The sequence below is a fragment of the Xenopus laevis genome, chromosome 9_10L, assembly GCF_017654675.1.
Source record: "Xenopus laevis strain J_2021 chromosome 9_10L, Xenopus_laevis_v10.1, whole genome shotgun sequence".
NCBI lineage: Eukaryota > Metazoa > Chordata > Amphibia > Anura > Pipidae > Xenopus > Xenopus laevis.
This window is the reverse complement of record NC_054387.1, coordinates 30149854-30176975: the sequence shown is the minus strand read 5'-3', so window position 1 is coordinate 30176975 and position 27122 is coordinate 30149854. Positions and strand designations below refer to the sequence as shown.

Sequence of the window (27122 nt, the reverse complement as noted above, 5' to 3'; positions counted from 1 at the left end):
TTCTAACAAATCCCTTAATCTCCATTCCTAACCTGAATGTCTTATTTGACGTATTTGGGAAATTAAGCAACTTTAAGATTAACTATACCAAATCTTTAGCGCTGAATATATCTATCCACCCACGCACGATTCAAGGGATTTCCAAGAACTTTCCGTATAGCTAGGCGAACAAGCAATTCACCTATTTAGGCATCGTGATCACGAAAGATTACGATGAGTGGGTAGAAGTTAACTGTAAGAAACTGCACACTAATCTGACTAAGGATTTCCAAAACTGGTCTAAACAGCCTATGTCTTGGGTGGGCCGCATTAATGTCATTAAGATGAATGTTATGCCAAGATTGTTATATTTATTCCAATGTGTCCCACTTTCCTATCCACGAAACTGGCTGAGGACTTTCCAATCTTCCATAGTAAAATTTATATGGCACGGCCAACATCCAAGGATAAAATCGGCCATTTTGTATAAAAAAAAAAATTGAGGGTGGACTAGCCCTCCCTGATTGTGCACGCTATCTTCACGCTGTATTACTCAATAGGATTCTTGATTGGACTTACCATCTTGATAATAAAGGTTGGGTCGAGATCGAACAACAATCTACAGGTACACACCTGATACACTTGCCCTGGATAGACAAGATTCACCGACGGATTTTGCATAACTTGCACCCACTACTTAAAAGTACAATGAAGGCTTGGGATCTGGTGAAAGGGAACCCTAAATTTACATCTTTCCCCTCTCCACTCATACCAATTACGAATAACCCAGCATTTCCAGCTGCACTAAGGTCTATTACCTTTAAGGAATGGTTAGTAGATGGACATCTACAATTTTTACATGTGATGGAAAAAGGCCACCTCGCTAGTTTAGATTTGTTTAGGCAAGTTAGGCCAAACGAGGTCCTTCAGGAGTATAAATATTTTCAAATTAAACATTTTTACACCTATTTAGGCAGTACGAAAACCTTGGGTAGACAACTCACCCCATTCGAAAATTTATGCAGTAAAGATGTACCACCGAAACATACAATATCACTTGTATACGATTTGTTAGGTCTCAAAGTTGAACTAAAGCACCTGCCATTTGTGAAAGCATGGATAAGGGACTTAGGCCTAGACATTTCAGAAGATGACTGCAGCAATGGAATAAGTAATCGAATGTTTAGCTCTAGATGCTGTAAAATTCAAGAGCTCAACTATAAGATCCTGAGTAAATGGTATTACACACCCCTTAAACTACACCGTATCTACCCTGCTGTGAGTAATCTATGTTGGAGATGTAAGGCAAACACAGGTTCCCTTCTGCACATTTTTTGGGAATGTCCTATTCTGGCGGAATACTGGGCGACGATTTTACAACTCTGCTCTAAAGTTCTAGGGAGGAAACTATCTGACTCACCCGCTCATGTCTTATTGTTTTGGGAGGTTGGGATCGAAGAGGGAATCCCAGATACCACCCTGGAGAGGCACCTACTGAATGCTGCTAAGATACTCATTCCACGGCTCTGGAAATCTTCCAGTCCACCGTCCGCTAAGGAATGGATAGGTAAAGTGAATGAGATAGCTAAATTTGAGGAGTTATCTACCTTTTCAAGTAAGCAATACTCTTAAGTATAGAGACACCTGGTTGAGATGGCTACTGTTTAGAGATACAGACGAATACAAACAATTACTAGAGTCTTGATAGGGAAGGAAAGGGAATATAATAACTGAGTTCCTAGAACACTTTTTGAGGGCTGGTTCCCTCATTATGAGTCACGCAACTTCTGATACTGAGATGTTTCGGGCATGAGTGCTCAGTTTCATGTTATCCTTTCTTGACGATATCATCTATCCGTAAACGTATTTGCATTGTGCTAATATGTAATGGCATCGTAAAAATGACTGTTCATTATTTTGGATGCTGACTTGCCTCCCCCTCCCCCTTTTCTTCTTTCTGTATCCCCCCTCCTTTTTTACTTATGTTTTTATTATTTATTTGTTTTATTTCTTTCTTCATGTACATTTCTTTTTTCTTCAAAATCAATAAAAATTTTATTGCAAAAAAAAAAAAAAAAAGTTGCCACAAGAAAAGACTTGTTGGTTTGATTGCATTTGGAGCGCGAAAAATTGGTGTACATAAAAAAATTGCAAGTAAAAAATAAAAAAAAAAGATGCCCATTGACTTTAATGCGTTTCGCAAATTTTTCATCTAAACGGGACAGATCTGCTCATCACGAATAATAAAGTAAACTGCAAAGACTGGATACTGCCAGTATTCCAGGCAATGGAACCCGGTGCTTCCTTCATGCATCACTACAGTCTTGGGTTGTAGCTATAGCAACAAGCCTATGCCATTGGCAGTAGTTATTGTGCAACTTAAATACCTTTGCATGGTAATATGAACTGGAGTAGGGGTCCCCAAGGAAAGTATAGTTATCACTCACCACATTTAGGAAGTGGCCCAGGTGCACCGCCCTAAACCCTCAGCACGGGGAGCGGACAGACTGAAAATGGCAATCAAGGCAATCTTTAACCGGGTTGTTCAAACAAAGTAGAAAAGGTTTATTGTGTCCACAGCCTAACACCTTTCATGTTACAAACTATGAATAAGTGTTTGTAACACGAAACGCATTAGGCTGTGGACACAATAAGCCTTTTCTACTTGGTTTGAACATCCTGGTAGAATATTGCCTTTATTCTGAGAGCCTCCTCATTGATATTTTACCTTTGCATGGTGTCCAACCTTAATGAATGAGCTCAATGGCTCATCAACTCAAAGCAGTAACTTCTAATATTAACTACTCACTACTAAATGTTTATAATTTTACATTTGTTGCCATTAGAAAAAGCTACGGAAAATATATTTAGCATTTAATCAATGCCGATATTCTCATGTAAGGTGTCTGATAAAAGGGAGAAATGTTTTCATACTTACCGTAATTCTTCTTACCTGGCCACTAACCATATCAGCTTAAACACTCGGGTGTAGCCCCCTGCCCTGCCCCCAAACCAGATAGAACTTCCCAAGCTATAATTTAAAAGAGGGCAGGAAATGCTCACCCACATCAATGTGCCAAGTTTCAAGTAACCGATTCAAGGGTGGGGGCCATGCTGATATGTTTAGTGGCCAGGAAATGAGAATTAGGGTAAGTATAAAAAAAAATTCTCCCTTTTCCTGGCCACACCATATCAGCATAAACATTCGGAATATAAAGCCATAAGGACCTTGGGGTGGGAGGAATAACTCAACCAGAATGCAAAAAGAGATCTATTAAGAAGACAAGACCAAATGGGTTCCTACTGCAAACTCATGGCTGGATGAAGAACCAACATCCAGACGATAATGCTTAATGAATGTCTGGGCTGATGACCATGAAGCCACCTCACAGATGTTGGAAGAAGATACACCTGCCACAGCTGCCCAAGAGGTTGCAACAGCCCTAGTGGAATGAGCCGTTAGACCTGATGGAGCTAGCTTGCCTTGTGCTAGGTAGGCTTTGGAGATACATAGTGTGATCTAACAAGTAACCATCAAAACTGCCGCTGCTTGACCTTTACAACTGCCTCCTGGCACAATAAAGAGTCTATCCGACTTCTTGAAAGGTTCAGAAACCTATATACCTCTTCAATGATCTTACTTTTTTCAATGGATCAATACACTCTCTATCAGGAGAATCCAGAGGCTCAGTTTAGGAAAAAAGGTAACAGCACCTCCTTCTTTAAGTGAAAGGTAGATACCACCTTTGGCCAAAAAGAATGTACGTCTCTCAACATTACCTTGTTGTGTAAAAAAGAAATACTGTCCGCCTTACCGGACAAGGCCTGCAGTTCCGATAGCGATCAGGAACACAGTTTTTAGAGTGAGTAGCCAGAAGGAGCTTTGATCCAAAGGCTCAAAGGGAGACCCAAATTTCTAAATTCAGTAGTAAGACGTAGGGGTAGAGGACTTTTGTGACTTCATCAAAGTCAATACGACAGACTGGGCCAAGGCCAAATCCTCTAATCTCTGGCGCTCAACAGCCAAGCCTAAAGAGAAAGGGAGTTCGGGTTGGGGTGGAACAGAGGTCCCTGGGATAGAAGATCCTCTCTCATGGGGAGAGGACATGGCACAGCCACTGCCAACTTGAGCAGGAGTGAAAACCATGGCCTGCGTGGCCAATATGGGGCCACCAGGAAAAGGGGCACTGTCTTGCATCATCTACCTGAGCACTAAGAATATAAGTGGAATTGGAATGTCCATTGATGAAGGAAGGCATCTGTCGCCATGGCCAATTGACAGAAGGTCCTCGAAAAGAACTTCTGGAGCTTGGTATTCCCTTGTGAAGCCATCAAGTCCACCTCTGGAAACCCCCACCTGGATACCAGGTACCGGAAGATGTCAGGATGTAGCGACCACTCATGCCTCAACATAACATGCCTACTCAAGAATTCCACTTTCTGATTGAATTTGTATGTTGCTGTCAGTGAAGCTAGGTTGACCTCTGCCCATAAAAGAATTGGTTGCATTTCCTCTATAAGGACTCCCTGTCCCAATGTAGACTGCTGAAGTATTGTCCATTACCAGCTTTAATAAAGTTCCCCTGAGGTAAGGAACCAGAGCCATCAGAGCCTGCTTTGCCACTCTGATCTCTAAAACATTGGAAGTAGTTCCCAGAAGAGGAGACGACCGCTGACCTTGTCTTGTGTGTGTGTACCCAAATGAGCCCCCCATACTGAAGCGTCGGTGGTCACTACTTGTCACTCAACCTGAGCTAAGGGAAAAACAATCTCCAAATTCCTTTTGGCACACAACCAAAGAAGAGATCTTCTGAAAAGGCTTGAGAGACTGATAGGTTGATCTCAATCTTGTCTCCATCTGTCCCACTGCTCCAGAAACATCCATTGCATCTGCCTCATGTGTCCTTTAGCCCATCTCACTATCGGAATGGAAGAAATCATGACTCCTAAGAGAGACATTACCTCCCTGGCAGGGGCACTCTGCCTGGGAAGAAACAAAGAGGACTGGATCTTCTGTGGAGGCAGAGACACGGTTCCCTGAACAGTCTGGAACCAAGTCCCCTGATAGACCAGGGACTGACTCTTGTCTTTGTTGATGAGCCAACCATGCACCTCTAAGCACTCGATTGCCCTGTCCAGATGCTTGATTGCCACTTTAGATATTCTGTGTTAAAAACAAAAACCAAAACACACTTAACCTACTTATCCCATTTAACACAGAAAATTGCATCACAAAATCCCATCTAATTAAGACTCATTAAATGAGTTAAGATGAGTTTAGATAATACAGTTTCTTCAATTAATACAGAGTCATGACGCATTTAACACACAAATCCAAGTGGCTTCATCTGTAGACTTGCCTCCTCTAGAAAATCCTGAATGGCCTCCTCTCCATGCAAAGGATTTAAAGGGTTTGATAGTTCCTCTGGAGCACTGCTGCTGGAACCTTGACTTTCCATAGCCACGAAAAAGATTGGAATTAAAAAGGAGCAAATATTGGTTTTTTCTTGTCCTGAGGGAAAAATTGTCTCTTTCCTCCGAGGAAGGAAAAGAAATACGGAAAGGAGATCTAGAGCCTGCTAATGCTCCTGAACTTCATCAGATGTTGCCAACCAAATATCCTGGGGTTCTGCAAGAAAATGATCAAGCTCAAAGGCTTCATGATCAGCAGACATCCTCAACAGAGCTGCAGTATTACTGAATAAATCAAGCCAGCATTCTTTGCAAAACTTTTCTCCAGGCAAGGCAGCGTTGTAGCAGCCAAAACACTCAGAAGCTTCCAGATGCTTCATTTTTGCCTTTTGCTTTTTTCTCTGAAATTCTTTAGGCAAGCTGTAGTAAAAAGCAAAGAAAAGAAAAAAAAAAAAGAGCAGTAAAAAAAAAAAACCAACAAAAATCCTTGATCCTACCTAGCATGGGAGGCAGCAGCACGTAGGGCTGTGGAATCTATAGCAGATGAAAATGAGCAGCAGCTAAAAAGAAAAGATAGGGTTAACCACCTACAAGCTCCCAGCCCAGCCGATACGCAAGAGGAGGAGGGAGAGCAGAACAGAGAGCAAAGCAAACCTCGCCCCCTACACCGCTATCCGGAAGAAGAGGCACCTTTTTCAAAATGGCCGCCACAACTTCTCCGGCAAGGCAGACCTGTGCCCTACTATCAGTGTCACACAATCGCTACCCGGAAGACCTAAACCCTGCGAACCGCCAAGGGTCAGCAGCAGCATCAACGAGCGAGTGCCTCTGATCCTTCTCCACCACCCCAGGTTGGTCAGCAGTAGAAGCTCAACTAATATGGATGGGAAGGAAAACCTGTATGGATTCTTGTGCCATGGGCAGTCTTACAAATCAACCCCTGACACTGCCCACATTGCCAGGAAGAGACCAGCAAACATTTACACTGAATGTGGATATCTCCCCTTACGTCATCTCGAAACCTTTACATGGCAAGGAGGAAGACTCACAGTGCTCTGCCCAATTCGTCTATCCATTATTACCTAACGGGTCTGGAACTCCCAGCCAGATAAGACTACCTCTGGTCTGGAACCGGAACAGAAAGTACAAAGAGACATGGGTGAGCATTTCCTGTCCTCTTTAAAGTTTAGCTGGGGAGGTTCTATTTGGTCTTGGGGCAGGACAGGGGGCTAGCCCAGAGTGTTTTTTCTCATATGGTGTGGATAGGAAACAATAATAATGGTTTTAATGGCATGCTTAAATTTTTTTTTGAATAGCTTTGCACTCTTCATTAAATTTAATAAGTGAAAAGAGGTTTAGTAATGCAGAAAATTGCACAAATAATGGTATTTAATCAGTATTTATAATGCAGCCTCTTGCTCAGCATAAAAACTAACTATGCAAGATTTTAGTGCTGAAATATGAATTGAGGGGTTTTGGTTTGTAACATCTTTTCATAGATAAAAATGATAAAACTTAAAAGGGCTAGTAAAAACAAATGCAAACATATCTTAATATTATAGATAGAGAACAATTGAGAAATTTTAAAAAATTATATTGAAGCTCTTTAAAGGAACAGTAATAACAAAAAAATTTAAGTATTTTAAAGAAAAGATAATGTACTGGTGCCATGCACTCACAAAACCGGTGTGTTTACTTCAGAGAAACAACTATAGTTTATATAAACAAGCTTCTGTGTAGCCATGGGGGCAGCCATTCAAGCACATTATACACAATAGATAAAAAATGTTCTGAAGAATCCCATTGTATACTACAGAGCTTAGCTTCTGTGTATCCTCTGCCTTATCGCCTTTTTCAACTTTGAATGGCTTTCCCCATGGCTACACAGCAGCTTGTTTATAAAAACTATAGTAGAGTTTCTGATGCAAACACGCCAGTTCTACCAGTATAACAGTATTTTATATTTTTATTACTTAAGGACACACATTTTTTGGTGTTACTGTTCCTTTAAGGGGAAACAATGCAAATGGAGAATATTTTTACATTCACCAACTTCTAATTCTGTCAGATAACATAGAGAAATATAACCTGAAAGTATAGTGAGTTGTTCTTATACTACTAAGAACCTGCAGTTAAACTTTCTAATAACAACCAACAGAAATCCAAGCTTTTAATAATGGGAAAAATGATGTGGGTAGGGGGGAATATTTCCTAAAATAAAAACTATTGAGTCATCAGCATGCAGATGGAGGAGATAAGATGCTTTGTGTGGGTTTATATTTAAATTGCATGTATTTTGTATCTTTGCATTATTAGCAAACGATTTTTTTTTTCTCCAATTTATCCTGATTTAACATTTTTCTTCATGATGTGTCTTCAGATGATGCATATTTACTACAAGGGCTTAACATAGAAGATATTTATCCAGAGACCTCAAGTTTCATTACCTATGATGGGTCAATGACTATTCCACCGTGTTATGAGACAGCGAGCTGGATTATTATGAACAAACCTATCTACATTACTCGAATGCAGGTAAGACATTGAGACTATGTAATAAGTTACATAGACCTTATGTAATTATCTTATTACTGTGTTAGTACTAATCAATTACACAGCCTAGTTTTCCCAATGTAACTTTATTATATGTTAGAAATTAGCAACGGAAATTCAGCCCCCATATTTTAATATTTGCAGAGCCCCGTTTTGCAGTTATAGCATATTTATGTAATGGATAAGTGAAGCTTATATAAAAATTATTTCATATAAAATTGCTTAGGGTGTTGTTCTAAGCATATTAGCAATTCACATACGTTTTTTTTTTTTTTTTGTTTTTTTTTTTGTTTAAGATATTTTAGTTTTTATTAAGTGCCAATTAGATTTTTGTAACAATGACAGCAACTGCTGGTCAGTTCCTGTTACTTTACAGTCAAAGAGATATACTTTCAGAAGGAAAATAGAGAAGTGTTCTGACATTGCTCTACCCAGGAATGAAATGGGATAGGGTATCTGAGGCTTCTGATCTGAAATAAGGGTATGCATTCAGGTAGCTTAAGGGTAAGGCCAAACTGGGCATTTTGTGGAGATTTGGTCGCCTGGCGACTAATAGCTTCGTCTTTGTGGCGACCAATCTCCCCAAACGCCTTCCCTCACTCTGCGCTGGCTAAAATGAAAAAAAAAAAACCGCTGGCGCTAATCACACGCAGCGATTAGTTTTCCAAAGTTGCCCAAAGTTTCCTTGTGAGGCAATTTCGGACGACTTCGGAAAAAGCGGGTGAAACGCGCGTCAGGCGCTCTATTAATTTTAAAATTGGTTAGGCAGGGTGCGGGAACTGACAAAAATAAGGGGCTGACACCACTTACTGGGAGGGCATGGTGTGGTGGGTGAAGGGGTTGGTATGGAAGTGTTTTTACAGGCATTTCCCACTAATTTTGCATAGCAGTACGCAACCTGCAACTACAACTCTCTGCATAGCAGCACGCAACCTGCAACTATAACTCTCTGCAACCGCCACCTTCTTGTAATTAAAGGCAGCTTTTGCCAATTGTAACTTAAGGCAGCTTTGCCAATTGGGGGGGCTACGCTGTGGGTGAAGGGGTTAGTTTACAAGGTACTGCTTCAGGTGGAAGCTTCAACACTCATATCAGAGTGGATATCCGCCAATTGGGAGGGTTGTGCTGTGGGTGAAGGGGTTGGCTGACCAAGGGCTGCACAACGGGGGTTGTTCCAATAGAGATGCAAGCTCTGGGATTTACCAAGCCTGCCTCTCCAACAATTAGCAGCACCTCTACCCATACTAATGTTGTACACATCGGGGGTGCCAACTAAGTGAGCGACTTACACAACCCCACCGATTTAGGCCCCACTGACCCTTTGGCTTATGTGCTTCTAAGGGGGCGATTTGTGTTGTATAACATTGCATGTAGTCTACTACCTCGATTACCCCCATATTTATTCCTGAATAGTGTTTAAACAGAGTTTTTTTTCCACTAGCATACATTTACAACTTATCCGTACCACCAGCCCACTACTCCAAGTTAATCCATCTCCCCGGTCCTAACCATGTTTTAATTATCACTGGATTTTTTTTATCTTATTTATCAGTAATAAAAGTTAAGTTTTAATGGTGTATAAATACAAGCTTGTGGAAATGCTTTGATGGGAGGGTGCAAATACATGGGTCAGTTCTTTCTCTTTCTTGTTCTCTTTTTAACACTTGCAATGTCTTGAAACCCTTTGTACACTTCAGTATATGTAGCTCTGGCAGAAAGACCAATAACAAAATACCAGAACTCAAGGCAAAAGGGCACCAATCCGCCTAACAATGAGTGCCACGCATACAGTGATTTTGATGGCTTAAGAGTGTGTTGGTAGGTTCTGAAATAAGTTAGCACGTATTAATATTAACTGCTAAATATCCACGCAAGATGCAGATTTGAGGGTTCATGTATGAACACTGGGAAAATCTTAACTCAGGCAGTAACCAAATACAGCCAATTAAATTTTGTTTTTTTTATAGTCTACCTGTAGGCTGTAGCTGGTTGAAAAAAAAGCTGATCTTTGATTGCTTGCTACGAGTTATTACCCCAGGTATACATCTGCCCACTATCCAGATTTAAATGAGGGAGGGTCTTCTTCTGGGCCAATATGGAAAGAGTTTTCCAGAAGTGTGGCAATGCTTAATGTTATTTCAGTACGGCTATAATCATTTACCACACTTAGCCATTAGTCATTTTGTTTTAAACTTGTAGCCTTTATAGCACCGGATTCACTGGGCGGGCGCCCATAGGCCGTGCGATCCGCGCTGTCCTAGCGCCCGCCGCACTACCACACGCAAAAGCGCCAGCGTGCGAGCGCCGGAGCACAGGCTCCCCACAGAGCGGCATGCCACCCCCAAAAATGTGCCGCCCTAGTCCCGGGCCTATGTGGCCTCGCCACAAATCCGGGCCTGAGCCTTTATGTACAGACTGAAAAAAAACAGGGCTATCCGGCACTCAAAAGAATCCACAGGGCCAAAAAAGTAAATAACTATATTAGTAGAAGTTAAAAGTGACATCTCTAGTGATGGGTGAATAAATTTGTCAGGAATGGGTTTGCGGCAAATTTCCGCATTTCGCCATGAAACTGCAACAAAAAAATTGCCACCGAAAAATCTGCTTCTCAAAAAAAGCAGTGCATTAAAATTGTCGCGAGCCTGGGGCTGGTGCACATGGAACACTAGATGAACTTGATGAGCTGTTTATATTTATATTGACATTCTGGAGCGCCTTTTCTTTTTCTGTTCCAATTTTAACTTGTTGCCTTACCTACCATTCAGTAGGTTTGCTAATAAGTAAGATCATAACTAGGTGGAATCTCCATTTGTGTCAAACTACATTTGCTTAACTCAACTTTATCCAAATTGTACTATACCACAAATGATAGTATATACTAACATTTTACCAATGGTTTCAGCATGCTAGGAGCTTCAGTCCAGTAACATCAATATCGTATACTTAAAGCAATATTGTACAATGACATTTTCCCCAGTTCTCCAGTGCCAGCAGTGGAATTAGAATCCCACCTGGTTTGTGTGCATCTACTTAGACTTTTGTTCCTTCAGCTGGAGATGGAGGCTTTAATCAAAGAAAAAAAACCTGTAATTGTGCCATTTATCCTAATGTTTGATTACAGTGTAATATCATAAAAATAATTAACCTATCAAAATGCCAGTGTTGGTAACCAGCATTTGCACTGGCTGAATTCTCTTGCATATGGAAGGAACATTTTGCATTCTCACTGGTGAATATTCTTGCCTCTGTAAGTATGTTTCTGGTTGGCAAAGCTAGAAATGAGTCAGTTTTATATAGGGTATGTAACTCATTTAAGAATTTATTTTGAATGCGAAATGCTCACTTCAGTTATCCTGATTGTTAGTGATTTAATGTTAAACAATACTGACTGTGCCTATACACAGTCATGCCCACAGTAGACAGACATACCCTCATAAGCCATAAGGGCACCTCATTTTCTCCAGTGCAGTAACCCTTATCAACCAAGATGATAACTAGTGAAATGCACCTGCTGATAATAGCTGGTGATTAGATCAGTAAGCAAACTTTGCACCTTGTTTACAGACTATCAGGTTATCCCAGTAAATATTTAATCAAATATATGATGACACTGGCTGCATCTGTATGATCAAAATGAATTTAAAAAATGAGGCTAGTAGCAATTTATGGCAAAAAGCCTCATTAATAAGATGCAAAGTCATGTAACTACCATGTTTTTTGTTCTTGATTAACACCTATAGATGCAGGTCTGGAGTGCAAATACCAGAGTGAATATCATGAATTTAACCCTGCAATTTTGCTTGTGCTGCATTCAGACATGCAAGCTAGGGAGTACCAATGGACACAAGGAGTAATGGGACCCCATGCTTACTACCTGCCAATGACAGGCATTAAAGGGGTTGCTCACCTTTAACTTTTAGCATGATGTAGTGGTATTGCAAGATAATTTGCAATTGGTTTGTTTATTATCTGTAGTTTTTGAGTTGTTTACCCTAGGGCCCAAACAGAAAGAGGGGTAATAAATAGGGATGTAGCGAACGTCGGAAAAAAAGTTCGCGAACATATTCGCGAACTTGCGTCAAAAATGCGAACGGTTCGCGAACGTCACGAACCCCATAGACTTCAATGGGAAGGCGAATTTTAAAAGCTAAAAAAGACATTTCTGGCCAGAAAAATGATTTTAAAGTTGTTTAAAGGGTGCAACGACCTGGACAGTGGCATGCCAGAGGGGGATCAAGGGCAAAAATGTATCGGAAAAATACATTGTTGACACAGCGCTGCGTTTTGTGCTGTAAAGGGCAGAAATCACACTACATTTCTAAACCTGAGTAATAAACTGCTTTAAAACGTCCGGCGTCTACATGCCAATCAAGTCGTGTAAAGGTTACAGCCTGTTCATACGCAAAGACGAAACGCGGCGCTTACTGCAACGCAAAAAAACGCAGAGAGCTTTCATGAATGATACCGTCAAGTGAGCAAATAATAGTTGTTAATTACTAGTTGAGCTTGTCACCTCCAGGATGTTCGTCCTGTTGGTGGCAATATTTCTGTAGTGGTGTGTTTAGCAGTCACCGTGCTTGTGCGCACGGTCAGGCAGAGGTAATTCAATGTACAGTGAAGTGAACCAAAAAACACTGATTCTGCAGTGTGGGCCCAGTTTTGGTCTACTTTATTGATCACCTGCGGTGACCATAAAAGATGCGATTTTGCCACTGTTGCAGAACCCTGAAAAATTAGGCATGTGTACTTTCCTGAAAAATTATGTTTTTTTTGTCGCAGCCACTGAAGCACAGAGGCCAGAAAAAATATGCCATATAAATGCTGAAAATATGAATTTTTTTTTGTCGCAGCCACTGAAGCACAGAGGCCAGAAAAAATATGCCATATAAATGCTAAAAATAGTAATTTTTTTTTGTCGCAGCCACTGAAGCACAGAGGCCAGAAAAAATATGCCATATAAATGCTGAAAATAGTCATTTTTTTTTGTCGCAGCCACTGCAGCACAGAGGCCAGAAAAAATATGCCATATAAATGCTGAAAATATAAAAAAATTGTCGCAGCCACTGAAGCACAGAGGCCAGAAAAAATATGCCATATAAATGCTGAAAATATAAAAAAATTTTGTCGCAGCCACTGAAGCACAGAGGCCAGAAAAAATATGCCATATAAATGCTGAAAATATTCATTTTTTTTGTCGCAGCCACTGCAGCACAGAGGCCAGAAAAAATATGCCATATAAATGCTGAAAATATAAAAAAATGTTGTCGCAGCCACTGAAGCACAGAGGCCAGAAAAAATATGCCATATAAATGCTGAAAATATTAATTTTTTTGGTTGCAGCCACTGAAGCACAGAGGCCAGAAAAACTCAGGATTTACCTGGATTCAAATGAAACCAGTAGGGTTTGCACCCTAGTTTGTAACGGTGGCGGAGGGAGGAGGACGCTAAAGGACAGCTGTGTGTGGAGTCATGAGGCGTGCAGAGAAGGACAGCTGCATGGGGAGTCAGAACAAGTCTTCCGGCGTGCAGTAACCCTCCGAGATCCACGCCTCGTTCATTTTAATAAAGGTCAGGTAATCCACACTTTTGTGACCTAGGCGAGTTCTCTTCTCAGTTACAATCCCTCCTGCTGCACTGAAGGTTCTTTCTGAGAGGACACTTGAGGCGGGGCCAGACAAGAGGTTCATGGCAAATTGTGACAGCTCTGGCCACAGATCAAGCCTGCGCACCCAGTAGTCCAGGGGTTCATCGCTCCTCAGAGTGTCGATATCTGCAGTTAATGCCAGGTAGTCCGCTACCTGCCGGTCGAGGCGTTCTTTGAGGGTGGATCCAGAAGGGTTCTGGCGCTGCCTTGGACTGAAAAACATTTGCATGTCTGACGTTACAGAGTGGCCAAAGTGCTTTGTCCTTGCAGGTTCGCTCGTGGCAGGATTACTGGCACCTCTGCCCCTGGAATGTTGATGAGTTCCTGAAGTGACATCACCCTTAAAAGCATTGTACAACATGTTTTGCAGGCTGGTTTGTAAATGCAGCATCCTTTCGGACTTGTGGTACGTTGGTAACATTTCTGCCACTTTATGCTTGTACCGAGGGTCTAGTAGCGTTGCGACCCAGTACAGGTCCTTCTCCTTAAGCCTCTTGATACGGGGGTCCTTCAACAGGCATGACAGCATGAAAGACCCCATTTTCACAAGGTTGGATGCAGAGGTATCCATCTCCGCTTCCTCGTTATCAAGGACTACGTCATCCACGGTCTCCTCCCCCCAGCCACGTACAAGACCAGGGGTCCCCAAAAGGTCACCACAAGCCCCCTGGGAAGCCTGCTCCTGTTGGTCCTCCTCCTCCACAAAGCCACCTTCCTCCTCTGACTCCACTTCTGACACCTCTCCCTGCGTTGCAGCAGGTGCCTGGGCTCGTTCTGGTGATTCCGACCAGAAATCGTGCGCTTCCTGCTCCTCGTCATGCTGGTCTACAGCCTCATCTGTCACTCGTCGCACGGCACGCTCCAGGAAGAAAGCAAAGGGTATTAGGTCGCTGATGGTGCCTTCGGTGCGACTGACCATGTTTGTAACCTCTTCAAAAGGGCGCATGAGCCTGCAGGCATCGCGCATAAGCACCCAGTAACGTGGGAAAAAAATCCCCAGCTCTGCAGATCCAGTCCTACCACCCAGTTCAAACAGGTATTCATTGACGGCTCTTTGTTGTTGCAGCAGACGTTCCAACATGAGGAGCGTTGAATTCCAGCGAGTCTGGCTGTCGCAAATTAAACGCCTGACTGGCATGTTGTACCGCTGCTGAATGTCAGCAAGGCGTGCCATGGCTGTGTAGGAACGTCTGAAATGGGCCGACACCTTCCTGGACTGCCTGAGAACGTCCTGGAATCCTGGGTACTTCGAGACAAAACGTTGGACTATTAAATTCAGAACATGTGCCATGCAGGGCACATGTGTTAAATTGCCCAGTCTCAGTGCTGCCAACAGATTGCTTCCGTTGTCACACACCACTTTTCCGATCTTCAGTTGGTGTGGGGTCAGCCACCGATCGGCCTGTGACTGCAGAGATGACAGGAGTACAGATCCGGTATGGTTTCTGCTTTCCAGGCACGTCATCCCCAAGACAGCATGACAACGGCGTACCTGGCACGTCGAATAGCCTAGGGGGAGCTGGGGGTGCACAGGTGTGGAGGAGGAGGACCCAGCAGCAGAGGAGGAAGAAGAGGAAGAAGACGAGGTAGAGAGCGAAGGAGGAGTAGAGGTGGTGGCAGAACCGCGTGCAATCCGTGGCGGTGACACCAACTCCACTGTTACTGTTGTTGAGCCACACATTCCCTGCTTCCCAGCCATTACCAAGTTCACCCAGTGGGCAGTGTAGGTGACATACCTGCCCTCACCATGCTTGGAGGACCATGCGTCAGTAGTCATATGGACCTTTGGCCCAACACTAAGTGACAGAGATGTGGTGACTTGGCTCTGCACATGGTGGTACAGGTGTGGTATTCCCTTTTTTGAAAAAAAATTGCGGCTGGGTACCTTCCACTGCGGTGTCCCAATTGCTACAAATTTGCGGAAGGCCTCAGAGTCCACCAGCTGGTATGGTAAAAGCTGGCGGGCTAAGAGTGCAGACAAGCCAGCTGTCAGACGCCGGGCAAGGGGGTGACTCGCAGACATTGGCTTCTTACGCTCAAACATGGCCCTCACAGAAACTTGGCTGGGGGCAGATGACTGGGAATGGGAACTGGTGGTCAAGGTGGAAGGCGGAGTGGAGGGTGGTTCAGACGGGTCAAGGACAGCAGAGGTAGAGCAGTAAGATGCTGGACCAGAAGGAGGGTGGCTTTTAGTTTGTCTGTTGCCTTTGAGGTGTTGCTCCCAAAGTGCTTTGTGCTTGCCGTTCATGTGCCTTCGCATAGAAGTTGTACCTATGTGGCTGTTGGGCTTCCCAAGACTCAGTTTCTGACTGCACTCATTGCAAATTACAACGCTTTTGTCAGAGGCACACACATTAAAAAAATCCCACACTGCTGACCTTTTTGAAGCTGGCAATCTGGCGGTAACAGTAGAAGTTGGCGGCGTTGGCGGCAATGGCGGGTGCGTTGGCCGGCTGACCACAGGTGCCGATACATGTTGTTGCCCTACTGTTCCCTGCGAGCTGTCCTCCCTGCTTCTTCTAAGTCTTATTCTCCTCCTGCCTCTCTGACTCTCCGTCTCTCCATCTGAACTATCCTCCTCTTGCTCTCTTCTACTGGGCACCCACAAAACATCAATCTCCTCATCATCATTCTCCTCAGATGCATCAATTTCTTCTAACAGCTCACAGAAGGAAGCAGCAGCGGGGACCTCCTCATCACTCATTATGTCCATCTCTGTTGTGTTCTCTGCCAGAATTAAATCTGGTGTAACGTCCTCATCTCCTTCATCTTCTTCTGCCAATAATGGTTGCGCATCACTCAGTTCAAAAAACTCATGTGTAAATAACTCCTCTGACTCCAGTGAAGAAGGGGCGCCGGTGGTGGAGGAAGTGTTACGTGGGGTGCCCATAGCAGTGGAGGATGAGGATGTTGTGGTAAAGTTAGAAACGGTAGAGGATGGGGTGTGCTGTGTAAGCCAGTCAACTACCTCTTCAGCATTTTGGGAGTTCAGGGTCATTGCCTTATTAAAACTGGGCAATTTCCTAGGGCCACAGGATAGCATAGCAGCACGGCCCCTAGTGCCTCTGCGTGGCGGCCTGCCTTTGCCTGGCATTATTTTTCAAACAACAACAACAACTCAGGTGGTGTTTCTGGAGACGGTATTATTATTGATATTTAGACAGATTGTGAAAAAGCTCACACAGCTAGATGGCAGTTGTTTGAAAATGAAGAACACACTGGGCAAACAAATTGAAACAATGCCTGCAAGGTCAACGTATACACTACAGCAGTGGATACGGAATATATTATTGCTGCTTGAAAAACGTCCCTCAGGTGGTGTTTCTGGAGACGGTATTATTATTGATATTTAGACAGAATGTGAAAAAGCTCACACAGCTAGATGGCAGTTGTTTGAAGAACACACTGGGCAAACAATGGCTACAAGGTCAACATATACACTACTACAGCAGTGGATACAGAATATATTATTGCTGCTTGAAAAACGTCACTCGGGTGGTGTTTCTGGAGACGGTTTTATTATTGATATTTAGACAGAATGTGAAAAAGCTCACACAGCTAGATGGCAGTTGTTTGAAGAACACACTGGGCAAACAATGGCTACAAGGTCAACGTATACACTACTACAGCAGTGGATACGGAATATATTATTGCTGCTTGAAAAACGTCACTCGGGTGGTGTTTCTGGAGACGGTATTATTATTGATATTTAGACAGAATGTGAAAAAGCTCACACAGCTAGATGGCAGTTGTTTGAAGAACACACTGGGCAAATAATGCCTGCAAGTGCACTACTATTGGTGCACTACTATGAAGAACAGCAAACAGCACTGGACACGTTAAAGAACAGTAAGATAAGTAAAATAAAAAAAATATATATGTATATTAAAAAAAAAAATTACTCGGGTTGGTGCTGCTGAACTACTAGGAGCAGCACAGTAGCACACCAGTCCCACTCCCCAACACAGCTAGACTAATAGCACTGGGCTCTTATAGTAGCAAAGTAAAAAAACAAAAAAGAAAATAAAAGCAGTCCTTACAAGGACTATTGGGTTATTAAGCAGTCAGCTCAGCAGATGAGATCAGAAGAGATCAGTGCCCACAGCAGCTACATACAGAGCACTGCAGTAGAAGGTAGATTACTAGCCAGCAAAGCTACCTAACCTAAAATGTCCCTCAAATCCCTGCAGAGTTCTGTCCCTCCAATACAGAGCAGTATCAAGTAGATTACTAGCCAGCAAACTTACTATCAACTGTCCCTCAAATCACTAACAGCTCTCTCCCTACACTAGCTCTTCCAAGCACACACAGGCAGAATGAAAAAACGCTGCAGGGCTTCAGTTTATATATGGAAGGGGAGTGGTCCAGGGGGTGTGGGGGTGGTCCAGGAGGGAGAGCTTCCTGATTGGCTGCCATGTATCTGCTGGTCTGGGGTGAGAGGGCAAAAAAAAGCGCCAGCTAAGGCGAACCCAAAATGGCAACGTCGCGCGACGTTCGCGAACATTCGGCGAGCGCGAACAGTCGATGTTCGCGCGAACAAGTTGGCCGGCGAACAGTCCGCGACATCCCTAGTAATAAAAAGTAGCAATGACGATGTGTAACTTTTTGTTTTGTAGCTGACCCTCCCATATGAAAGCTTAAAAGAGTCAGAAGAAGGCAAATAATTCAGAAACTATTTAAAAAAAATGGTCAATTGAAAAGTTGCTTAGCACTGGCCATTCTATAACATACTAAAATTTAAATTAGAGGTGAAGCACCCCTTTAACCACAGGGTTCCATTGGACTCACAGAGTTACAGTCTGCATCTTGTGCCTGATGGAGGCAATTTAGTGTACATCTTTAATTCTGGATTTCTGGAAATAAATCTGCACTGGGGGTTAATAACATGGAATGCAGTACATTGTATTGCATTTGCAAATAAGTCTTACTGTCTCCTAGAAATCCAAATTTATATCCAAATGTGTGATGTTGAAAAGCATTATTATTGTTGCCTGAGCTCAGTGAATTGGTTTGCTACTAATTAAATAAACACGTATCTGTGCTATCATCATTATTTTTTGCAGTTAGAACCAAATATCAAAATTCAGGAAAAGTCAATTTTGTAAGTCACACGTAAAGTACAAAGTGTACAGCCCTCTTGCACTCAATCTTCTGGTTATTAATTTATGCATCAGTAGGCATTGTGCTCAGTGCCACTAACAACAGAGTCCATAGAGGGTCACTGAACACTCTCTCCATGTGATTACCAGCAGAACTAGGTTAAGCTCAAGTAAGCGGAAACATATTTTCAGGTAAAAAGAATCACATTTCTATTTCTGTCGAAGGAATGAAGTAAAATAATCGACAAACCTAAAACGTATTCAATCCGAACTGCCATTTACTGACATTTTTCAACTGTATGTTGTAGGTGTGCCTTTTCCCAAGCAGAATGTACTTACAAATATAATGAAGGTTAGGTAGTTTACATGTCTAAAAAATTGACTATTAAAACAAACCGTAATTAGTCTTTGGGTGGAAATTTACTAAAGGGCACATTTTTGCCAGTGCAAGCAACTTTGCATCGCTTTTGCTTATTCATCAAAATGCAAAGTTAAGTCTCGGCAGACAAACTATGCAGACGGAAATTCGTCAGGGTGAGCATTTCTAAGTGAATAGCGTTATTTTCTTCCTAGCGCAACTTTGTTAAAACACTTACGTCAATTTAAATAGGGCGGGTACATAGAGGTCATATTTATGTCTTTAATAGTGATGTTGGTGAAATTGCTGAAAGTGGCGACTTATTATTAAAAATGTACAGGACCTTTAAATGGTTAAAAGAAAATTTTTGCTGAAAATATATTTAACCGTTACAACTTTTAAACATAATCCCACTTTAAAATGTGAAAATCTTTTTTATGACTTTTCGGCATACAGTATATGATGTCACTGACAAAAGATTGATGTAAAGAAGATGTAAAACCCTGGTGAAGCAGACTCTGGCAAAAAGGGTAATGTACTGGAGAGTTCTCACGTTGATGATTTTAACAATCGTTTGCGTCAGTGAAAATTCGCCAGGCGAAATGGTGGAACATTCGCAAGTGCTGAGCTCTTTCGCTAGCAAATATGCGCTTCCTTCTCTTTTCTCTTTTAGACATTTTGTAATATCCTTATATTACTGAGGAGCCATGGCCTTGTGCCATATATAGGCATGGAACGCCACAGTGGTTTAAAAAATACTTTTATTTCACAATACGGGGTACATTAGTCCCTATACAGGTATGGGATCTATTATCCAGAGTGCTCGGGACCTGGGGATTCCTGGATAAGTGGTTGTTCCGTAACTTGGATCTCCATACCTTAAATGGAACACTTCAGTCTTATATTTTGCAACAGGAGGTACATTACTCCCTGTGTTATCATTATGCCAGAACTTTACGAAAAAAAAATAAACCATGGTATCTGGTCTCAAACCCACAGATCTTTACAATGTGACCAATCAGCTAAGGCTGCTCAGGACATACAGTAAAGAGAAGTTGAACAAAACTTGAACTTCGGTAACCAGCATAGAAACACATGGTCCACTAAGAGGCTGTCTCCTGATTATTTATATACAACATAGAAGGGAGAAGAGAGGAAAGAACCTTGCTTTGTGACTGGAAATGCCTTCAATTAAGTTAAAAACCAACCCTCACCTCTGTAGACCATATATTGATTCTTTCAGCGACCAACTTTTTCATTCACCATTCAGTTAGTGGAAGTATATAAAATTCCTCAACTTATACCGAAAACGTAAAGCACAGTGCTTAAATAAATACAACCAATAAAATATTGATTGTCGCTACACCGACTCTGTGTATATTTTATCAATTGTTGATTCTAAAAAAACTCTAATATTAATTAATTTAACAATTCCTAGTATTTATGTTAAAGAGAGAATTATAATTCATTGATATACTTTATAAAGTGCCTGTGCTCCAATAGTTGATAAAGGACCTCTTACATCATTTGTATCGTGATAATTGAGGTAGTAATATAGAAAAGTGACTGGTGCTATTAATAAAAAAGTTGATGAGTAGATTTAAAACAGTGCTACTCAGTTGCAAATTAACCCAACCGCTCCTTGAGGATAAGAGAGGAATTGTGAAAAAAGATAGTTGGTGGAGTTGCTCCCAAGATTTCTAGTTATATTTTTTCTAAGTCCCTAGGAGCACCACAAAGTGGGAGAAGGCAGAAACTGAAGGGCTGCGGTCTCGTTAGTTAGTCTTTTCTGTCTAAAAAGAGAGGCTATTTAACCCTAAAAAACCGCAGACCATTCAGTTCATGGAGAGAAAACAGATTTAAGAAACAGTTAAGGAAGAGTTCCTATTCGTTTAAAAAGTGCAATTTTTGTTCACCAAAGTGAAGTAATTAAAATAAGATCAAGAGTCAAATCTTGCCCTGACGCGCGTTTCACCACAGCTTTCTCAAAAGGCAAGTAAATGGTGAATGGTGAATGAAAAAGTTGGTCGCTGAAAGAATCAATATATGGTCTACAGAGGTGAGGGTTGGTTTTTAACCGTTGAAGGCATTTCCAGTCACAAAGCAAGGTTCTTTCCTCTCTTCTCCCTTCTATGTTGTATATAAATAATCAGGAGACAGCCTCTTAGTGGACCATGTGTTTCTATGCTGGTTAACGAAGTTCAAGCTTTGTTCAACTTCTCTTTACTGTATGTCCTGAGCAGTCTTAACTGATTGGTCACATTGTAAAGATCTGTGGGTTTGAGACCAGATACCATGGTTTATTTTTTTTTCGTAAAGTTCTGGCATAATGATAACACAGGGAGTAATGTACCTCCTGTTGCAAAATATAAGACTGAAGTGTTCCATTTAAGGTATGGTTTTTAACCGTTGAAGGCATTTCCAGTCACAAAGCAAGGTTCTTTCCTCTCTTCTCCCTTCTACGATTAATTTTACCCTTGTGTGCACTGTAGTTTTACGAAACAATTTAATAAAGAAAGTTAGTGAAACCCTTTTTAGTATTTATATACAACAGTGACTTAATATGGCAGTACCCAATCAGCTGTAAAGGGGTTGTTCACCTCGAGTTAACTTTTAGTATGATGTAGAGACTGATATCTTGAGACACTTTGCAATTGTTTTTTATTATTTGTGGGGTTTTTTTTTTTTTAGTTAGTTAGCTTTTGCTTCGGCAGCTCTCCAGTTTGCAGTTTCAGCAATCTGGTTGGTAGGGTCTAAATTACCCTTAACAACACTGTAATATGAATAGGAGATGACCTGAATAGCAAGATGAGTAATAAAAAGTAGCAATAACAACACATTTGTAGCCTTACAGAGCATTATCTTTTTTAGCTGGGGTCAGTGACCCCATTTGAAAGCGATAAAAAGAACAAGGCAAATAACTGAAAAACGATAAAATATAAATAATAAGGACCAGTTGCAAAGTTGCGAGGGATTGGACAATCTGTAATATACTCAAAGTTTTCTCAAAGGTGAACCACCCCTTTAAATATACACAGACAGGAAATATTTTGTGCCTAAAATAAATGACAACAAACCTTAATTTCTGTACAGTTGCCATCATTGGGGAAGTATTAGAAACACAAGCACAAATAAGATTTGCAGGAACAAAAGTTTAAATCCGTACATATTCACGATGCCCGATTGTTAAAATTATTAAGAAACCCCATAGAAAACAATTAGAAATGGAATACACCAACAACTGGAGGGTCTGAATGGCAAATCCCGCTTAATGTATAAAATGTATACAATATCATCAGCATTCATGCAACAGAAAGTACTTTAGAAAACGCCAACTCTTTCTTCTTTAATGGAATCTATTTTTGATTTCCTAACCCCATTCCAGAATCTGGGGGAAACCTAGCTGGAACCCCTTTGTTCAAAAGCCATCAGTTAATAGAACTATATATAACAAACTGTTATCTTTTGTCTCTCAGCTATTCATTCATTCTAAACGACAGTATCAGTTTAGAAACGGAGGAGGGTTAAGGAACGCTCCACTTGGAAATACAATGAGAGCATTTTCATTCTTGACTGCTCTTTATTTCAATCACAGTTGTGTATGCTGCTAATTACAGAGTTTGTAATACTGCAGTAATTTTTAGCATTAATGATAGTTTACACTAACATCAAGCAGTAGCAGCGCTGACAGTGCAAAGATGATTTTGTAATTCAGATAAATATATTTGCTGGGGAAAACATCAGAACTCTGCTCAAATCTGTTCACTTCATGGAGAAACAAACCCCTTATTAAAAAAAAAAAAAAACCCTACCCCTTACCCCATGTAGACCCCCCTCTCTCCTCACCCCCAGCCAGCTGCTACCCCTGGCAAATGCTCCTAACTTTTATTTACCCTTGGTGTAGATTCAGGAATCTGAGTTCATGGCAGCCATCTTCCAGCACTTCTGCAATTTCTGTCCATTTTGTTGCATGCGCAGTTGTCGCAAACCGGGAAATTGCTCAAACTGTGCATGCGCTGCTCCGTCGGTCTCATTCTCAGATTACGGAAGACCCGGAAGATGGCTGCCATGGTAGCAGCTAGGCTGGGAGGGAGGAGGGTCGGGCTTTTTTTATTAAGGGGTTTGTTTCTCCATATAAAGCTCACTCACCGTTCACAGTTCGGAAAATGCTAGATTACAAAGTCAAATCACAAATTTTTTACCAATGTAATCTTTACAATTTTTGGCTTTTTGACCAAGGTTTTAGAATCTATCAGTTATTTAGCCATTGCTACATAACACATTATAAAACCTTGGTCTGAAAGCCAAAAAGGTTAAAAATGTTTATTGAAATTACACCATCACTTATGGCTCAGTAAGGCCCTCTATCTATCTTTGTATACATCATCTGCAACATAATATTTAATATTATATAACATGGCTGTCCAACTGGCGGCCCGCGACCCCCCTCCCTTATGTGGCCCTCCATATCAAAGTCTGCCTGCTGTGTCTGTTTACCATTTGTAAGATTTAAAAGGTATCACTACAGAGATTAACTGGCCCCTGCATTGTTTAATCAAATTCAGACTAATCCCCTCTATTGTTCACACCTGTGATCCTCCTGCATTGTTCACACTTGTGAAACCTCTATCGTTTATATCCTAAAGGCCTGTACTGTTCACACCTTATTCAAAATGCTAATGGGGCACCAGCACTGTGTCACTGTATGTAGTACATATTAGACTGGTCCTGATTTTCCTGTATCCTGCTCTGTTCTGACTTCCCTATGCTCCCTGTGTTTGCTATAATCTGCCTGACCTATGATCCCAATGGAACATAAGCCTGGTATTTGTTCTGGGGGTATGTTAACATTTGAAAATTGTTGTTAGGGGCCCTAAGGTTTTTAATCATATGCTGGGGTACTGTATTATACAGGGGAAGAGGAGGCATATGGATTTAAGGGTATGTCTTAATATGACTTTCACATGAGTGGCATCCCTGACGGTGCCGGGCCAAGGTAGTTTGGCACCCTAGGCAAGAGCTTCAATCAGTGCACCCTGTCCTGCATTACCATTTACCTCCTTACCATGATGGTTTTTAAATAAAGAAAACAAGAAAATGTACAACACTTTTTCATTTATATTACTGCCCCCTGTACCTGTACCAGCAAGCCCAGCAGCCATTCATCATACTGCCCCTCCGTACCTGTACCAGCAAGCCCAGCAGCCATCCATCATACTGCCCCCCCATACCTGTGCCAGTAGTCATCCATCATACTGTCCCCCCATACCCGTGCCAGTAGCCATCCATCATACTGCCCCCCCATACCAGTGCCAGTAGCCATCCATTATACTGCCCCCCCATACCTGTACCAGTAAGCTCAGCAGCCATCCATCATATTGCCTCCAATCTTTACCTTTGCCAAAGGTAAAGATTGGAGGCAATATGATGGCTGCAGGAGGGCTGTATGATGGATGGCTGCTGAGCTTGCTGGTACAGGTATGGGGGGGGCAGTATAATGGATGGCTACTGGCAAAAATAAATCTGATCCACCGGACTGAGTGACCATGATTACTGAAACAAATGATTAAATAAACGCTTGAAAAAAAAAAAACCATTAAAAGTGCGCCCCTCAATGATGGCGTCCTAGACAGCTGCCTACCCCTAGTTACAGCCCTGATCCCTTCAGTGAGCACCAACCATCTGTTTTTTTGGTGTGCTTTTAATGTGAACATTGGCTTGCAGTTACATGGGTGTGGTTTAAAGTGGGTGTGGTCTAAAAACAGGGAGTGGCTAACACTGGCTTCCATTATCGGCCCTCCACCATGTAGATTAGAATAATTCTGGCCCTCTGTACCATATAAATTGGACAGCACTGGTATATAATATACAAGTATGGGATCTGTTATCCGGAAACCAGTTATCCAGAAAGCTCCAAATTACGGAATGTCCACCTCCCATAGGCTTCATTTTATCCAAATAATCCAATTTTTTACCGATTTCCTTTTTCTCTTTAATAATACCCTGTACTGTACCTTGCATTAAGACATAATTAATCCTTATTGAAAGCAAAAACAGACTTTTGGGTTTAATTAATGTTTATATGATTTTCTAGTAGATTTAAGGTATGCAGATTGAAATTACTGAAAGATCCATTATCCGGAAGACCCCAGGTCCCAAGCATTCTGAATAACAGGTCCAATACCTGTACCTTGTACTTGATCCTAAATAATTTTATAGTAGACTTAAGGTATGGAGAGCCAAATTACAAAAAGATCCAGTATCTGTGCATTTTGGATAAGCTTTTGGCCTCTTCTTACCTTACCACCTGCCCGCTTGATCCAAGTCCCTCAAACTTCTCTGCAATCTAATCAAAGCCTTAACTCAACTATTTAATCTCTCACTCTCAACTGGACTGTTTCCTTCTCAACTAAAACATGCTCTTGTCACCCTCATTCTGTCACCCCCCATTCTGAAACCCTCTCTTGATTCCTCCAATCTTGACAACCTCCGACCTATCTCTCTGCTACCTTTCATCTCTAAACTGCTTGAGCACCTAGTCTACAACCGACTAACCTCATTCCTCTCTTACAATAACCTACTAGACCCCCTACAATCTGGTTTTAAGCCACAACACTCCACTGAAACTGCCCTGACTCGACTAACTAATAACCTTTTAACCGCTAAAGCCAACAATCATTTCTCACTACTAATACTGCTTGATCTCTCAGCTGCATTTGACACTGTAGATCACCCTCTCCTCCTCCAGTCCCTCCATTCACTTGGCCTTCGTGAGACAGCCCTGTCCTGGTTCTCTTCTTACATCACCAATCGTTCCTTCAGTCTTGGGACCCTTACTATCTCCCTCTATACTTCCTTCCTCTGCAAATTAATCAACTCATATGGTTTCCACTACCACCTCTTTGATGACGATACTCAGATCTATCTCTCATCTCCTGATCTCAACCCAGAACTCCGAACTCACGACTCCTCCTGCCTGTCCCCTATCTCTACCTGGATGTCGCACCACTACCTTTAAATTTAACCTCTCAAACTGAAATGGTTCTTTCCTCCAACTAACTCCAGTAACATCCCGGAAGTATCCATCATAGCTAACAATTCCACTATCACCCCCTCTCTCACGGCCCGGTGCCTTGGGGTTATCCTAGATTCTGCCCTGTCATTCACTCCCCATATCCAGTCACTTATTAAATCATGTTATTTCCACCTAAGGAACATATCCAAAATACGATCATTTATCACCCAAGATGCTACCAAAATTCTTATTCACTCTCTCGTCATATCAAGTCTAGACTACTGTAACTCTCTTTTAATTGGCCTTCCCCTTCAGAGACTGTCACCTCTCCAGTCCATAATGAACACTGCTGCGAGGCTCATACACAACAGCAACCGTTCCTCCTCTGCCACGCCATTCTGTCAATCCCTGCACTGGCTTCCGATACGTTTCAGAATCAAATTCAAATGACCCTGACATGCAAAGCACTTCATAACTCTGCCCCACCCTACATCTCTGAACTCATCTCTATATACTCACCCAACGCTTACTATGCTCCTCTACTGACCTGCTACTCAACTCTTCTCTCATTACCTCCTCACATGCTCGCATTCAAGACTTTGCAAGGGCTGCACCCCTCCTCTGGAACTCTCTCCCACGTTCTGTCCGACTTTCTCCCAACCTTTCTGCTTTCAAGAAATCTCTTAAAATACACTTCTTTCGAGAAGCCTACCCTCACTCTGCTTAACTACCAAACGCAACACCACAAACAGTACCACATTTCTCACCCACTTAATTCGATTGCCCACTCCCACACCTTGTGTATTACTCCCTTCCCTTTAGAGTGTAAGCTCTTTTGCATAGGGCCTTCCTCTCCTTTTGTACCGGTATTGATTGTGATGTATGTAACTCCATATGTTCTATGTATAGAATTCATGTAATTTAGTTGTATAATTACATTTACTTTACAGTGCTTCGCAATATGTTGGAGCTATATAAATACATGATAATAATAACAACAACAGGTCCTGTAATGAAAGTTACTGCTTGGTAAAACATTACCAGTGGTTTTCTATTTAACAA

The 27122-nt window shown here is 41.9% G+C and overlaps 1 protein-coding gene across 1 annotated transcript in view; it reads left to right on the top strand.

Moving 5' to 3' along the window:
* Positions 1 to 27122, top strand: part of LOC108701790 (carbonic anhydrase-related protein 10) — a 178369-nt gene that overhangs the window by 139357 nt on the left and 11890 nt on the right. Inside the window, exon 7 of the mRNA XM_041576218.1 lies at positions 7772 to 7926. Coding sequence (XP_041432152.1) covers positions 7772 to 7926 — 155 coding nt within the window. The remainder of the gene's footprint in view (positions 1 to 7771; positions 7927 to 27122) is intronic.